Here is a 16,366-nt window from a genome sequence, read left to right as displayed (position 1 = left end):
TTGCTTTACGTCCCCCCCCACCCGTGCTACTCAGCTTCCTGCGGGGAAACTTTGTGACTGCAATATTAAAGGCTCAGATGTGCGAGACAAGCTAGGGCATCTCCAATGAAAGAAAATCTTTCTGCATTTCTGAGCTCAAAGATGCTTACACAAACAGCCGGGGCAAAATCCATCTTTCTGACAGAATCATTTCCAAAAACCCAAACCCCCCAACCGGGCTCCTGGATGCACTTCTGAGCTGTGCCCGCCTGGGAATGTGTGTGTGTGTCTACATGTGTGTGAAGGGTAAAGAGAGAGAGAGACAGAGAGAGAAAGAAAGAGAGAGAGAGAATAAAATATGAGCCATTTAAGAATATGAACTCTATGAGTCTGTGGTGAAATCAGTCTTCAGTTTGCTTTCTATTCCTCTATAGAATATGAAGTTTCTGTACTATTTTAGTCAAAACACCCCTCACTGGTTGGACCAAACTTGTGTGTGAATGCATGTATGAGAGTGTGTATGTCTGAGAAGGAGATTAATGCTGCAGGCATCTCAAACTATTCCTCTCACTTCTCAACAAATCCGTCTGAGCCACCAAATTCACATGAACTACCTCACCACATTGTGTGTGTGTGTGTGTGTGTGTGTGTGTTGCATGGTAAGAGTACAAATCAGAGGATTATACCCCTGCAGCAAATGGACTGAATGAATGGTTGCAGTCCTATGAGATGGAGCAGAGTGTAGACATGTCACTCTCACTCTCACTAACACATACATGAATCCTTGGTTTTTGATTCATATCTTGCACTACACTCTAGCTGCAGTGTACTTTTTGTTCTCCTGTTTTATCTCTTATCCCAGTTTAGCTTGTTTGTTTTTTCTATTCAACTCTTTTTAATTATATTTAAATGTGTCTTTTTATAATGTATTGTGTTTCTGTTACATTTCATCTTGATATCTTTTATGCATGTATGCACTTTGAATCGCCTTGTTGTTGAAATGTGCTATACAAATAAACTCGCCTTGCCTTGTAATTCTATTCTTACGAGGACTCTCTATTGATTTAATTCATTCTGTTTTTCCTGAAACTACCCCAAGCCCTGTCACTCCTAAACCACAGTTTATCAACCTTTTGCAGCTGAATATTTACACTGAATGGTAATTTTGTTAGCATTCCATTATTCAGTCTGACATTGCTATCTTGTTAGCTTTTTTAGCCAGCCTACAGCAACATTTGCTCAACAAGATCACAGGGAATGACATTCAATATTGCAAACATGCAACACAGTATCTAGATATAAAAATAATAGATGTGACAGAATCAAAAAGTTACACAATGCAAAATAAGATAATGAAAGCCTCACTACAGAAACACAGGAAGATATTTATTGAAAACTTCCTCTGTCCTGTACTGTGTTATTCTTTTAGCAGGCAGACGGGTACATGCTGGCTAACTTTTGCAAGCTAGCTTAGCTAAGTTAGCTCACGTACTAACAACTAAAATCTCATTGTATTTTATTTTAAATCTATCAAAATTGGTTTTATTACATTTTTATCTTTCTTTTTCTTGCGTGCATTAGTCTCAGATTGTTTGAGCTATTTACATTTGTTCTGTCTTATTATTGCTATTATTAGCTTGTCAGTCATCTGTAAAACACTTAGAATTGCACTAACCTGTATGAAAGGTGCAATACAAATAAAGTTTGATTTTGATTGATTACAGTCTTGCTTCTTTGTGACTCAACTGTTTTCTTATAACTAGTGTTTTCTCTTAGGAAAAATGCATTTCACTAAATATTAGTTGTGGGTTCGGAGAATAGAAGGATTGCTAATACAAGTTAGCTAACACATTAGCTAATGCAGCTAGCAAGCAAATGTTATTCATATAGACAGGCTGTATTGCTGTACTGCATAATAAACTCACCTCTCTAGGACACAATTTAAAGGAATAGTTCAACATTTCATCAAACATGTCTGTGCATTAAGTTACATTACAGAGCAGGATGTGATTAGCTTAGCTTAGCAAAGAGACGGAAGATCAAAATGACTGAAGGTAACTAATTGACTGTATATTACAATTTAACAGACCTTCAAATAAATCGACAAAATGGTAGATTTAGGGAGAGTTTCAAAGGTTTCAAACCAAGCTAAGGCTTTTGTGTCCTTAATCCCAGTTTTATGAATATTAATAACATGAATCCTCTAATATCCTGCAAACCTGCTTAAGGCCTCAAACCAAAGATTGAGAAACCTTGCCCTAAACCAAAGTCTTGATCTAAAATTGCCATGACAGAGGCAGATCCTAAACTATTCAAAGGACTGATTTCTCTGTGGTGACGACAGATTGTGTATGAAAATGAAGCTTACCCCCCCCTCAAACAAATCACAGAGCATTCAGAGATCCCCTACACATACCTATCTACCTTCCCGACCACAGAATTCAAAAACCATCTGGAGTAAATGAGGTGCCTCAATTCAAGCTGCCACCATGAAACTACTCAGGCTGTTGTAAGATGTGGATAAAACACCACACTGTGATCCTGTATTGTTATGAACAAAAGTAAACTACAACTGCAGAAAAAGTGACACATTGTGTGAAAACAGTAGTGGTTTATTGTCAGAGATACGTGGTTAACTAGTTCTCAGGTTCAAAGAATAATGAGAAGATATCAAATGATGAACATAAACGGTGAATGTTTAGTTCAACAGTAAACACTGCAAGTGATGATATAGCAAAATAGATGCAGAATGTAATAAAACTGAAAATTGGGTGTCAATATTGTGATATTTACTTCATCAATTTCACATTTCTGGATTTGTTTTCATTGTCACTGCTTCACTTATTCATTACATGCATTATTAACATCCTTTTTCCCCCCAAATGTCCATTTTGTTGCGTCTGCTAAATAACTGTTTCCTTTTCTCAAAAGGCAGTAATGAAATGAACTGAATGCCAGTCAAAGTTCCATCTCTGCCTCCCCACATTTCGCTGTCACATTTATATATCCCATGTTATCAGTGGTCCTCTACTCCTCTATATACAACATTTATGTATCAACACATCCTAATAACTCATCTATCTTTCTGAAATCTTTGTGCTGCTCTATTCTGGAGTCAATAAAAGTTATTATCAATGAGCTACAATATCCTTCTCTCTCCAAAATGTCAACAGTTGCGTGACAGAGATAAAAAGATTCTCATTTCCTGAGTCACCGCAGTGTATTTAATCATGTTTGGATTAAAATTAATTTGGAAAAGGCCCAATGAGCCATGAGGACTGAAGTCAATACAATAGGATTTAAAAACGATACAATAGGAAACAATGGGAAATTAGCATTTCAAGTTGAGCTGAAACATGTTATGTAAAAACATACAAACAAACAAAACATATATATATGTATATATATAAAAACAGGGAACTTTGTGGCCAGCTTACCTGTAAATGGGATCCTGCATCACCATCATTTTGCTTTCATCCCATGTCCACTCCTTCTTCTATGGAAACAAACCAAATCAAAACTGTTAGTTCGCACCAAAAGTGTTTTAATACATAAAGCCAGTTGTAAAAAACAGTTAAATAAATAATAAAATCTCAATGAGCCAAAATACAAACTGTACCAGCATGAATTTCTACTCTTTCTTCTATCATGCCAGCTAGGTTTCTACATAGATTTCTGTATCATAATCATGAAAGTACTGCATCAAATTCTGTCTTTTCTTATAAATGTTATTATAACCTCCCCGTCTTCAGGACATTTATTTAAATTTTTCCTTTTTCCTTTCACCCGTCTGCCCATTTGATTACATTTGCCTTCCACTTTAATGTCACAATCAAAATGTCAGCACGTGGGCACAAAGGAATTATTCCTATTGATTTCTATCTCCACTGAGCTTTGTTGACTCGATCATTCAATCACTCCTATCTCTGGGTCTTTCAATGCCTCTTCCATTCTCAGAGATGTAAATAGATTGCTGACCATCACACTTGACATTTCAGCTATCCAAAAAAACATCTTTCTATCGACCGGCCTCTTGTTCCAGTCTATCAATTAATTGGACATTGAGCCTTAGATGATGGTTTTAATATTTACTCCATCGGCTAGCACGAGACATATGAGACATTCATTCAAATCGCTTCCATCATATCTTCTCTCTTTCCAGACATGCAAAGCAGAGGACGTCACAACTTCTAAATTTTGTCTCCAATTCGAAATGGACCAACGGAAAAACCTTTCCTGAGTAGCTGCTGGTTGTAGAAGTAGAGTTGACTCGGATTCACAACGGGTGACTACATAATTTGAAATATTCAATCGATACTTATCTTTTAATTAATATCAGTTATCAGCATGTTAATATCAACCCATTCTGATAAGAAACAGGTTTCTCTTTGACAACATCTTTAATTAAACAGCTTATAAAATTCATGAAATCTTTGCAAGCGTTGGTTGAATAACTGTGGTGAGTCAAGCGTCCCTGAGGAGCAACTAACCCTAAAAGAGTTTCATTTGTCTGAGATTTAGTGAAGAGATTTATAGTCTAGATGTTATTTCCAAAATGTTTCTACCCAAATAAAATCACTATAATGCTATGTGATCATTACAATAATATTCCACATAATCTCCAAATGTTACACTATCCTCACCGACGTGCAGACAGGCTTTCAGGTCCACACACGCTTAGAAAATTGAGTATTTATATTGGTGTAATGAATAGACCGCTCCATAGAGGACCATTTAGACAACTCAATTAAGCCCCATCATTTTAATGAGATGCTAATGTTTATCTGCGATGTACTGTGTACATCTAGTCAAGTCAAGGTCAAGACATCTGCTTTTGTGGCATCCGTTCAACAGAGCTGCGATGATTAGTTGATTCATCTATTAGTCAATCAACAGAAAATTAATTGCCAACGATTATAATAACCAATTCATCAGTTTGAGTAATTTTTTAAAGAAAAAATGCACCAATTATCTTGTTTGAGTGTCTGAAATATGAATATTTTCAGCTTTTTTTTGGCCTCTATGATAGTAAACTCTTGTTGATTGTTGGTTGGGACGAAACAAAACATTTGAGGATGTATCCTTGGGCTTTGGGAAACAGTTATCAACATGTTGTTCATCATTTTCTGACATTTTATAGACCAAACGACATATCTACTAATCGAGAAAATAATGGACAGATTATTTGATAATGAAAATAATCGTTAGTTGCCGCTCTAGTCTTTAGTTCATGCAAATTAGCTGATAGTCATGAAAGACTGTACTCACTGTTTGATGAGCACAAACCTTTCAATACATGTTATCATTTAAATCGGATCACTATAATTAGATTTAGATAAAAATATATTTCAAGTATTTGAAGTAAATCTGACACTTTCATTAGAATTTGATCAAATTTTCTTGCTGTGCTGTGTAGCTTTGTACAGTAAATTCAAAAAGGGATTAATGTCTGCATCCTAATCCCACACAAGATCAACAAGTCATAGGACGTCCATTCATACCTTATCGCCCTGAGCAACCGGGGAAATTTGATTTCTGAGCAGATGGCAAACCAGCTGAGAAAATCTGGCCGTTGTGACCTTTTCACAGCCATCAGGTGTCAGTCAGTCAGATTTGTGAGCAACCATATCTCCCTTCCAACGTCCAATAATAATAATAAGAGCCTCAGGTCTGGCACATATACTCCGTCTGAATATAGCAACACCCATGTAGTTTAAACAGGAGATGAAGGTCTCTACTTTCATACTGAATATTAAATACGTTTTAGAGGGCTCTGTCCAGCTGAGCAGCTTGGATTAATGAATTGAGATGAAGAATTAAATGCCAGTAAAAGAGAACGGACAGGACCATGAAGTGAACTTTCCATCCACTGGGTTTTCCTCCTTTTCAGATTCTCTGTGATTCTCGGTCGACTCCGCTCTGTCTCTGCGGATTAGAGCCTGTCAGCCTCACCACACCTGGAAACACACATCCACCTGTCTCCAGACTCAGCACATCACCCCCCTCTCCCCCCTTCCTCCCCCTCCACCACCATCTATTTCTTCATGTCTTCTCTGCTCTCTTCTCATCTTTTTAACACCCTCTGTCTGTTCCCCTCTTCTCCTTGCTCTTCAACATGTCTCTCTTTTTTTTTTTCTACATCTCCCCTCACTCTTTTCCATCCCACTAAAGGCTCTCCATTTTCACCTGTCTGCAGTCTAATTAAGACAAGGATCGATCATGACCCCCCTGACGCATACAGGATACAGGAAATAATTCTTTTTCCTCTTGTAAGCAAGAGTGTTTGGTTGTCTGATAAGAATATAACATAAACTATGTCGTATACCAAATGTTTTTGGGTAGAAATGACAATACCACAACACATTAAATGCAGCTAGGGAGAAGAACAGTTCAAAGGAAAGGTCACTCACTTTTTTCTTTTTCCTCAGGGTGACTTTCACGCCGTCTACAGATACCACGATGTTGACCTTTTTCTTTTTGATGTTTTTCACCTTGAACTCATACTGCAGAGAGAAGACAAACAGAGATGTATTAATATTTTGAGGGATAAAAGGTAGACAGAGACATTGTTACATCCTCTCAAAAATATTTGTCAGAGCTTGAAGTCAGTCTGATGAGTCATGTCTGGAGGCAGAAAATAGCATTCTGCACCAAAGGGCAGGATCAGAATATGAAGAAACACAGTTACAAGGCAACAGACGTGTCTTCTACATCCATGATAACTTGGGTTTAAAGCCATGACATTCAAGGGGGATTTCTTAAACTAACAGATGAACCAGAGACAATGTGATCTTTGATTTTTTGTTCCCGTGAGAAGCTGCAGAAATCAGAACATTAGGTTTGATTGTGTCAGAAATTCAGAACTGCTCTAGCCTGAGATTGAAAATGTCAAAGGACGGATGACCTTCCAGACCACCAAAGGAGAAAAATGACTTCTGAATGAATTTTGAAAAGGGTTTCTATGTGTCTGTGTGCTGTTACATCACAGTAGTTCTCAAATATGTGACGCATCGCATACAGAGCCGTCTGAAAATTTGCAGTTTTTATAAATTTGCTGCCAAACTGTTGAGCCATGTCCACCACCGATGCTTTGAAAAAATACTGTAACTGTTTCAGCCACAGTCGTCTGTCTCACGCACGTCTGACGGAGTAGTACGCCTCTATGTTCATCAACACAGCCCGCATAACAGCTCATGTGTCATGAAACCCGAAGCGTATTTTTAGGCTTCAAGTCTATTCTCTCTCAGCACTTTCAAAGCGCACGTGTGACTTATGCTAAACACTGTACCTGAACACCTCCAGTATAAACACACAGATGGAGCACTGCTCTGCTAAACATGCTGCTCTAGCTACACATTCTGTGTAGATACGGTGTTACAGCGCGGTATTAGAGCTGCAACGATAAGATGATTACATGATTACCCGATTGAGCGATAAGCTAATTGACAGAAAATTATTCGACAACTATTTTGATAATTGATTAATCATTTTGACTCATTTTTTAAAGAAAAAATCTCTAACACCAGCTTCTCATATGTGAATATTTTCTGGTTTATATACAGTAGTAGTTGATGATGAAAATAATTGTTAGTTGCAGCCCAACTTAGTAAATTTAAAGCATCAGTGCTGGTGCCAATAAAAGAGCAGTATTACAAAACATTTCCCTGTTGACAAAATAGACTAAACTTCTCAGATGCATCAATATTTAACATTCTCTTAATGCAAACAGCCATATAAGAACTTTACCTAACTATAATACAGACAGTGCAAGATACAAGATGGACACAGCTGTATGCATGACACAACTCTTCCCATAGCATTTAACGCTATGACCATCATACAAGATGTTGTAGTATAACTAATGCCAAGAATTATAGGCCAGCTTTCATACTTTCTGTTTTCGATAATCAGTACTAAGATACAATTGAGTCACTTTTCAGAAAGTAGTGAGTTTCAGTATTCAGCTGTAGACGGACTGATGAAAGATCATTCAAAGCTTGCAGGAGAAACTGAATGACCATTAAATTCTGTTGAATGAGGCACTTAACCCTGACTGAGAGCTTGAGTGAAACTACTTTGTGGTCAACTGTAGACAACTGTGACAGTGAACTCAGGTCCAGGTGTGACTGCAGTCCAGGTTCACCATTCAAGTACATGTTCAGAAACATTTAGAAACTGAACTGTATATATGGAGCAGGCATTCCCATCTGCTCCAATCCAACGTTTCACACTAATGATGAACAGATTTGTTACAGAAAATGACAAACAGCCCTGCTGTATGAACATACTAGCATGGTCTCCAGACCTCTGTCACAGTCAATTTAAACACCATAGATCAGGCTGAGACAGCTTCCATAGACTCCACTGCCTGCAAGCGCTGTCAAACAACAGCACTGCTGCAGGCAACCACAGTAAATACTGTATAGAAACACACTGCAAAGTGTTGGCATATGAAATTCAGAGCAGGCATAAAATGTGTCTTTTGCCTGGTTTTTATATTAATGTAGCAACCCTGTGTTTGTGTTCCTGTGCAAGGAGGGACATATGCAAACACACGTGCCTACCTGGCTCTGAACGCCATACCCTGCATGTTAATAATATCCTTTGAGTGTGAGATGTAATTGAATTGTGTGGAACCACCAGTCACGGTAGCCTGGAGAAATATTTGCTCAAAGTACTGTCTGTCTATTTCTGTCTATCAGCGCTCTGCACCCAGTTGGCTAATTGGAGTTTCTCGCTGGGTGATACATTATTGTGCTTTTTGAACCTGGATGCTCATTGATGCCGTGCTGGAGATGTTATGTAGAAAAGCAACCGTGTTGTAAGCTTGTGTGTTCCGACGCCTCCCGTACTAAAACGTTGAAAGATTCATCCTGTTTGCTCAAATTGAATTCACGTCTCAGGTATTGATACTCGTGGGAAATCAGCTCAGTGCGAGGAAGTGAGAAATCGAAACCGAAGACGGCGAGAAAACAGCAGCGAGACAGAACTCTGTGTAGACAGACTGAACTCTCAGATGATGGCTGAACTCCACCAAACACTAAACAGAAAACATTTAGTTGACCTGCAGTTTTAATGAAGTCCTTCAAACTTTCAAAAGTGACCTTCTGCTGTCGCTCGGGGTTTCCTGCAGCACTTTAAAAATCTGCAATGTCATACACTGTCGGTATAAAAGAAACGTCTGATTGTGTTTATTACTTGCAGTGATTGAATTCACCTCTAAATCAAATCCGAAGTTGGATACTTTGTTGAACCTTATGTCATGTTTCCCACCTGCTTTCTGGCAACTCCTGTCAATCAATATTCCTGCAATTGTAGCTGTCAGTCAACCCTCTCTGTCAATAGACTGCCCTTTGTTCTCTTCTCTATAATGTCGCGCTGGACTTACTTGATATTGACTCAATTTTCTCTAATTTAGCTGCCTCTAACTTGTAGAAAAGAGAGAAAGTAGTGGAGAAACATTCACCTTATGTATAAACAGCTCTGAAAAATTCTCAAATGCTTCAGTTGTTGAGATTCAGAGCGAGTAATGAGATGAGAGGAAGAACAGGAATACATTTACATACAGAACATATTCTTTGTTTATGTAAAGGGGACATGAAGAATACAAACCCAACGGGAGAAACCTGAAATGAAAACCCAGGACTCTCCCGAATAATGTAACGATCCTAAAGGTTTATGCTGACAGACCGCGCCAGTTTCAATTATTTCATCTTCATTTCTGAGAAATCACGTTTCGTCTGTGATTTTGACACGGTGGACGGCTGAGAATACTATAATACCCATGAGCCTCAGCCGCCGTTGCTATGGAAAAGAGGCCATGGGCTTGAATCAGAGCAGTAGTGAATTCAAGACACTTCATCGTTGAAGTTGTAAACAAAAACACGTCGCCGTAGTTACTGAATCCACTTAAAAATGGCCCAGAAATTAAAAGTAAACTGATTCATTCTGCAGATTGTAAAGTCAAGTTTTCTCAACACTGTAATCTTCAGCTTCCGCCTGCCGTTAGCAGTACAAATGACTAGATTTTAAGCTCAGAGATGGGATGTTTCTTGCTAAAATGCACCCTGGGAGTCGTATTCAACTTCTACCCTGAACTTTTTATGTACACAGTCTTGCATCTTGTATCTTGTATATTTTCTAACACAGCTGTTCATCTTTTGTACTGATGATGTAACCTGAAGACTGTCATGCTGATCCGAGCAGCGGTAACGCTCAAACTGTGAGTCAAATGACATCTGTGGGAAAAATGAATGAGATTTTTACCTCTGGAACAACAGGCGCCTGAAAGAGCTCTTATCACTTCACAACTCTATAAGGTCTGGTGGACATTAGATCAAAAACTCCCCCCAAAAAAACCAGGAAACAAAAGTAACGTTGACCCAAATGATATGAATAAAAGACATCGACTGTGTGTGGGATTTTTTGGCCTCTCCACAATTACAGCGAGCACAAATTTTGCCCGTTACGGTAAGAACATGAAAACACATTGGGATTTGTTTCATTGTACTGCACCCACACAGCAATGAAAATAAAGGTAATTTCATCAGCATGTATTCACAACCTGCAATGATTCACATTTTCGGTATAAAACATCTACAATAACTGTTTGATGTGGCCTTGACTCATGTCAGCCCTCAGAGTGAAATAAAAAAACTAGAGCATTTGAAATATTCAGCTGTGTGTCATCAGGTACATACATACTTCTGCTTGTGTTGACAGTATGTGGATGAGTTGGCTGCAGTAGAACTCAGGGCCTTGTCAGCATCGCTCTGTGAAAAAGCAACTTAACAAAGCCAGCCAGGAACCCGATCAGCTGCTTAACATCGGGGTAAAAACTAAACTGACTGTGATGTGATTGTTCATTGACTGACAGAGAAAGTGTGTGTATATCTCAGATCAGATTTGAGATTTTGGATCAGCACCTCACTACAACCCTTGGTGTGTGTGTTACCTTTCCATAATATAGTTCATCTGCAGATGTCTGTGTGTGCTTTCATTGTCTTCCCTTTTTGTGACCATAACACAAATTCCATTGCAAACATTGAGACAGAGCATTCATGAAAATGGAAGTAGGAAATGTATTGAACCTTAAGGACACACCAGCCATATTTCTGATTTGTTGAGAGATTTAGAAAAAGCCCACTGATGGTTATTTCTCCCAGTTGGAGAAACAATAAACCAATCAGAGCTTTTTAGCTAGCATTAAGAATAGGATCATTATCTTAGTAGCTAGCTATATAGCTACATCCATGAAAAATAGCAAAAGAAAAGAAAAAAAAAACCCAAAAATCAACAAACATAATGAGAAGCATGGATGAGATCAATGCAGCTGTACATGTTGTTGAAGGTAGATTGTCAGAAACATTTTTCAGTCATCCTGAAGTTCTGCTAACAACCCTTACTGGCTTCAGTGTGGACTCAAAACGACCTTGGAGAGACAAAAACATAAGTTGCTACTGATGGGTAAGGCATAACAAAACAAAATAACCCTTCCTTTCAACAAGAAATAGGCTAAAATGATCGCAATGACAGGCTGGATGGATGACATGAAAGGAAACCTGATGAATGTAAAGAATATCATGTTTGTTTGCTATGAAAACTCCTTTAGAAGCACAATCTCCAGAGAAGAAAATGTAGCCGTCTTTCTCTGACTAATCACTGCACTCAACAACCTGTTGATACCCTCAACAAAAGGACAATTCAAACATATACACACTCCAGCTCTTACAGGATAAAGCTGGCGATTTTCTATATTTTTCTTATTTTCAACAAATCTCATGTGGAGAGCCAAACCGACAATGTATCAAGTATCCAAAGTCTGATACATCTTATTCCTCTGTGCTGTTGACCTTGGTTGTTGTACAAAAAAACGATTAAAAACACATCAATGAGCCCCACAGCTGCACTGGGTGACATGTTCCTTCGTCCCTGAAGAGAAGAAGAAGAAGCTCCTTGTGAAGCAGATGCCAGAAGACGTAAGAGGAACATGTGACACTGCAGGCTCGTTGACGTGTTCTTTAATAGTTTTTGAGATAAGATATATCCGGCTTTGGCACACAGTAACTGTAGGTAGGATGAGTTCATGTTGGTTTGGCTGCACTTGAGATTGTTGACAAGAAGAAGAATATAGAAAATCTGCAGCCTTATCCTTTAAAACATATTTTCATACATACACAGAGAAAGCTGAAGCGCTAAGCGGTCGTAATTCTCAACGCTTATGCGTCAGAGTTTTATGGTTGGTTTTATGGATGTGTTGTAATCTGTTGTGATGTTGACTGTGCCACACATGCAATATTTAGGCTAAACGTCGGAACGCCTGATGGATTGCATGATTGACCTCCGTAGAGATGATTACAGCAGCAATTTAACAGATTTTATGCAGGATTTGACTTGCTAAGTATATACAGCATAATATGACAGAGAGCACTTATCTCTAATAAGCCTGTCTATTCCTGTCTGATACGGCCCCATCATTGGATCCACATCAACCGCCGCTCGGCTCTCACACTCCCTGGTGCTTTCGTCTTCCGAGATACGGCAGCGGCGATATGATTTATAATATCACCGCCGCATCTATCTGTATAATATGAGAATATGAATGCATGTAATTAAAACACTTGTACCAGAGAAACCCGCTGCACTTGAGGAACCGCACAAGTATTCCTTTTACACCGCTGGCAATTTATTCAGTCTGACTTTTTCCCCCCTGAATGCAGCAACCCACCCCCCCCGCACCAGTCGAGGGTGTTTTAATGAGAACAGATGACAGCTCACAACATAGTTTAGGTCATTGAGGATAATCCCAAATGTCTCCGCTAGATCAGCCTCGTGAACGCACACACAATATTAAACTGCTCGTTTCAACTGCAGCCTCAATAATTCTCAACACAAAAGAAATTCTTGAGATGCTGATTCACACTGAAGGGTTTTGCACATCAGGTCTTTTGTTTTCATCTAAAAAAAAAAAAAGTAACTATGACCTAATGTCTATCACCTCATGTTTACAGACCAACTCTGAAACTGTCTTGTCCAAAACAATCTTGATTATTTTTAGCTACACCCACTCGAGCAGCCATTGTTCTCCAGGAATAAATAGTTTCCGGGGACGGTCCGAGGGGAATCTACAGTGCTGGACACCTGACATGAGCTGAAACTTTTTAGCCACATTATTATACACAGAGTAACACATGGTAGCATCATGTCAGGCTGTAAACTTTAACAGATTCTTGTCTCTAAATGGCCTAAATACATAAGTGTGATGGAAACGGAGGACTGACTGCTCCTTGCTCCGGCTCTGACGCTCTCAGCTACCATGTTAAATGCAGCAACGTCGGCTAAACTACTGTTAAAAAACGTGTGTTGAGTCTCTACCTTCTCCTCCTCTACCGTCCAGTGTGATCGACTCTTCGGCTGACGGCGCTATCAGCGGCCGGGCAGGGAAGCCGCTCCGTGCTGCGCTTGGTTTTTATAACTGAACAACTACTAAGATGCACACTTTTTATTTAACAAATGACATTAACACGAGTCTTACAGGTAACATATGGGACTCATGTAAACTGTAATAATATTGTAGTGTGGGGCAGCTGCTTTAACTGTACTGTAACTGCAGTAACTGGACGGAGACATGAATAATATTTCTCATAGGAGGCTGAAAAAGAAGAAGAAAGAATATGAGAGAGATATTGATAGATTAATTGAAAATAACGAGCTGTGAGTGGCAGCCCTATGGTGCAATTTTCACATTTGATGAACGTACAGTTAGGATCACAATGTACCACTTGTACTTTTTACAAATCACAAGCTGTCTGAGGTAAACCTGGTCTTGTGTGAACAGTGGTGTGCTCCCTGTGTGTCGCTGCTATGTGCTACAGTAAACAGGATTTCCTTACGTGCAGCGGTTCGGAGATGGACCACTTCAGTATGCCCTGCAGCGAACAGGTTATAAGCGTACATGTAAACAAACTGACATGAAATGAATACTTAAGTCAAAGAATAGGCTCATCCATCATGCAAATAAGTCAGTCTAACATTTGCAGCAACTATTTCCTGATAAACAGGTCGTTATTTCCTACAGGTCCTTACCTCCTTCTAAACCGCTATAATCCATCATTTTGGCAACAAAGACACCAACGCGCCGACACAATAGCGTCCCTCGGCAAGCGGTGATATTTTCACTCACAGTAATATCAATCGGGAGCCCGGAGAGCACAATGAAAGCCTGCGTTTCTGTTGGTGACCGCGATTCATTGAGGGGAGCTGAGTGTACGAGGGGCAAAAGTTACAAATAAACATGCAGCCACATGCAAACACACACACACACACACACACACACACACACATACAGTCAGTACAGCACTGAGGTCAACGTGACTGTTCAATAATCTCAGTACGGCAGCTGAGAGAGAGTGTTTGCTGAGCTACCTGGTCTGCTGTTAGACAAGCTGTTTATTTAGCTTATTGACAAAAGCCTTTCAGAGATGATGATGATGGTGTTTTTGTTGTCTATATCTCGTCCATATTTTATACAAGGGGGGGGGGACACCGTTTCTGCTGACGTGGTGTCCAGTCCTGCTAAGTCAGCCAGGCCTTCCCCCCGTCTGGGTGCACACACACACACACACACACACACACACACACACACACACACACACACACACACACACACACACTCACAAAAACACTCGGGCCAAGAAGCTCCACTAAGCCTCATGTCAATTTGTTCCGAACCGCTGCCTTTTGAGCAGCGAGGTTTCTCCCCCCCGACCAATCACGAGTACAGATCCATCTCAATGACATGTCTACTCTAGAGAGGCGCAGAGGATAAAGAGGGCTGTAAAGAATAATAGAGGGAGAAGAAAGGGCGAGAAAAAGGGAGACGAAGAGAGAGAGAGAGACGGGGGGAAGGAGAAGCAGTGATATAGTGAGAATATGAAGTTTAATTAACAGCTCAGATCGTTGAAAGTCAAGGTTTCTTAAATGTGCAAACTTTCCTGTTGTCGTTAGGTGCTTGATGAACTCCAATAACCTTCAAAGAGCACATGAAGTTTACTGCTCACACTCCTGCATTACATTTTACTGCAGGTGCACTGCTAGACTGTGTTCTTTCTCTCCTTTCACTACAATTCAAATTGCATGCTAAGCTAACTCTCCATCCAGTAGAATAATAATGTTAACGTCCACGGTCTGCTGATAGTCATGTGTGTCCATTTACAACATTAGATGTACATGAACTGTGACTAACTTATATCCCATATGGCTTCCTGACGTACAGTACTTCCAGTATTCAGCTGCCTTCATTTTTTCACTGGTCTTTCTGTATTCCTACAACATGATACTTGAATATTCTGTGCCAGGCCCACATATCAGCCTACACAGGCTTATATGACTAAAATATGTGCGCTGGAATTTAAGTTGACCAATCACAAGAAGTTGCAGGACAGTTTCACAGGAAATATTTCATCGGCACTCATCAAATATAACAACCATGAGAGCTGGAGTTCTTGAACACTAACTTCAGCTCTCAGTAATGCTATCAATTATTAAAAATCACCTTTTTTTCAGCAGAATATAACAATATTATGAGTGCAGATTAAATTGAAAGTTATGTTCAGGTAAGGTAAACAGTAGGTAAACCAGGAATGTGTACTTGGCTAAACTTTGTGTCTTGTCAGGTTGTGGAAAAGGTTGAGTAAGGGTTCAGCTTTTTTTGCTGCAAATAAATGAGGCCAGTCGGGCTAAATTCGCTCTGAACGCAGCCTTCAACACTTCCCCCAGGGGACAGCCAGAGGGACATCCTGATGGAGGAGGAGAAAAACCAACAATCATAGCTGTTAGTGGAAGAACCAGACTTCCACAGCTACAATATAAAAGACTCTCTCTGTTCTTCACGGTAGGAAGAAACTAAAGCGCTCCTGCAGAGAGAAACAGACTCTTCTTTAGTTCATTTTTGCCCCCCTGCTTCGATACAACTTTTATAAAAGACACAGTCTGATTTCTTTCTTGTCTGTGTCCTCTGTTTTATTCTGGGTGTTTCTAACAGGTCCCCTGTGCTGTCACAGTATGCACCAATTTTCAAAGTTAAACAAAGATATTAACTGTAAAAAACAACATACATACTGAGAACTCAACATGCATGATCTGTTTATCAGAAAAATGAGCCTGGATCCAGCCCTGAGCTGTGAATATCGCTGGCTCCTGTCAGGTTCAGACCAGGTAACAGGCTGATATCATCATCATCTTTTTCATCCTGTATTCCCACTAAACACAGTAATTAAGCTCAAATTAGATTGAATTTATGACAGAGCAAACAGAAGACCTGCCAAGTATAATTGGGCACTTTAAAAAAAAAAAAAGAAATCATGCTTAAATGAAGAAAAAAAAAACA

The 16,366-nt window shown here is 39.4% G+C and overlaps 1 protein-coding gene across 1 annotated transcript in view; it reads right to left on the bottom strand.

The window, feature by feature from the left end:
* Positions 1 to 16,366, bottom strand: part of LOC121900514 (carboxyl-terminal PDZ ligand of neuronal nitric oxide synthase protein-like) — a 187,301-nt gene that overhangs the window by 115,632 nt on the left and 55,303 nt on the right. Inside the window, exons 3-4 of the mRNA XM_042416928.1 lie at positions 6,390 to 6,482; positions 3,417 to 3,475 (exon numbers count right to left, since the gene is read on the bottom strand). Coding sequence (XP_042272862.1) covers positions 3,417 to 3,475; positions 6,390 to 6,482 — 152 coding nt within the window. The remainder of the gene's footprint in view (positions 1 to 3,416; positions 3,476 to 6,389; positions 6,483 to 16,366) is intronic.

Source organism: Thunnus maccoyii, chromosome 7 (assembly GCF_910596095.1).
Source record: "Thunnus maccoyii chromosome 7, fThuMac1.1, whole genome shotgun sequence".
Lineage (NCBI taxonomy): Eukaryota > Metazoa > Chordata > Actinopteri > Scombriformes > Scombridae > Thunnus > Thunnus maccoyii.
The sequence above is the reverse complement of the archived record's forward strand: the minus strand, read 5'-3'. Positions and strand labels throughout refer to the sequence as shown.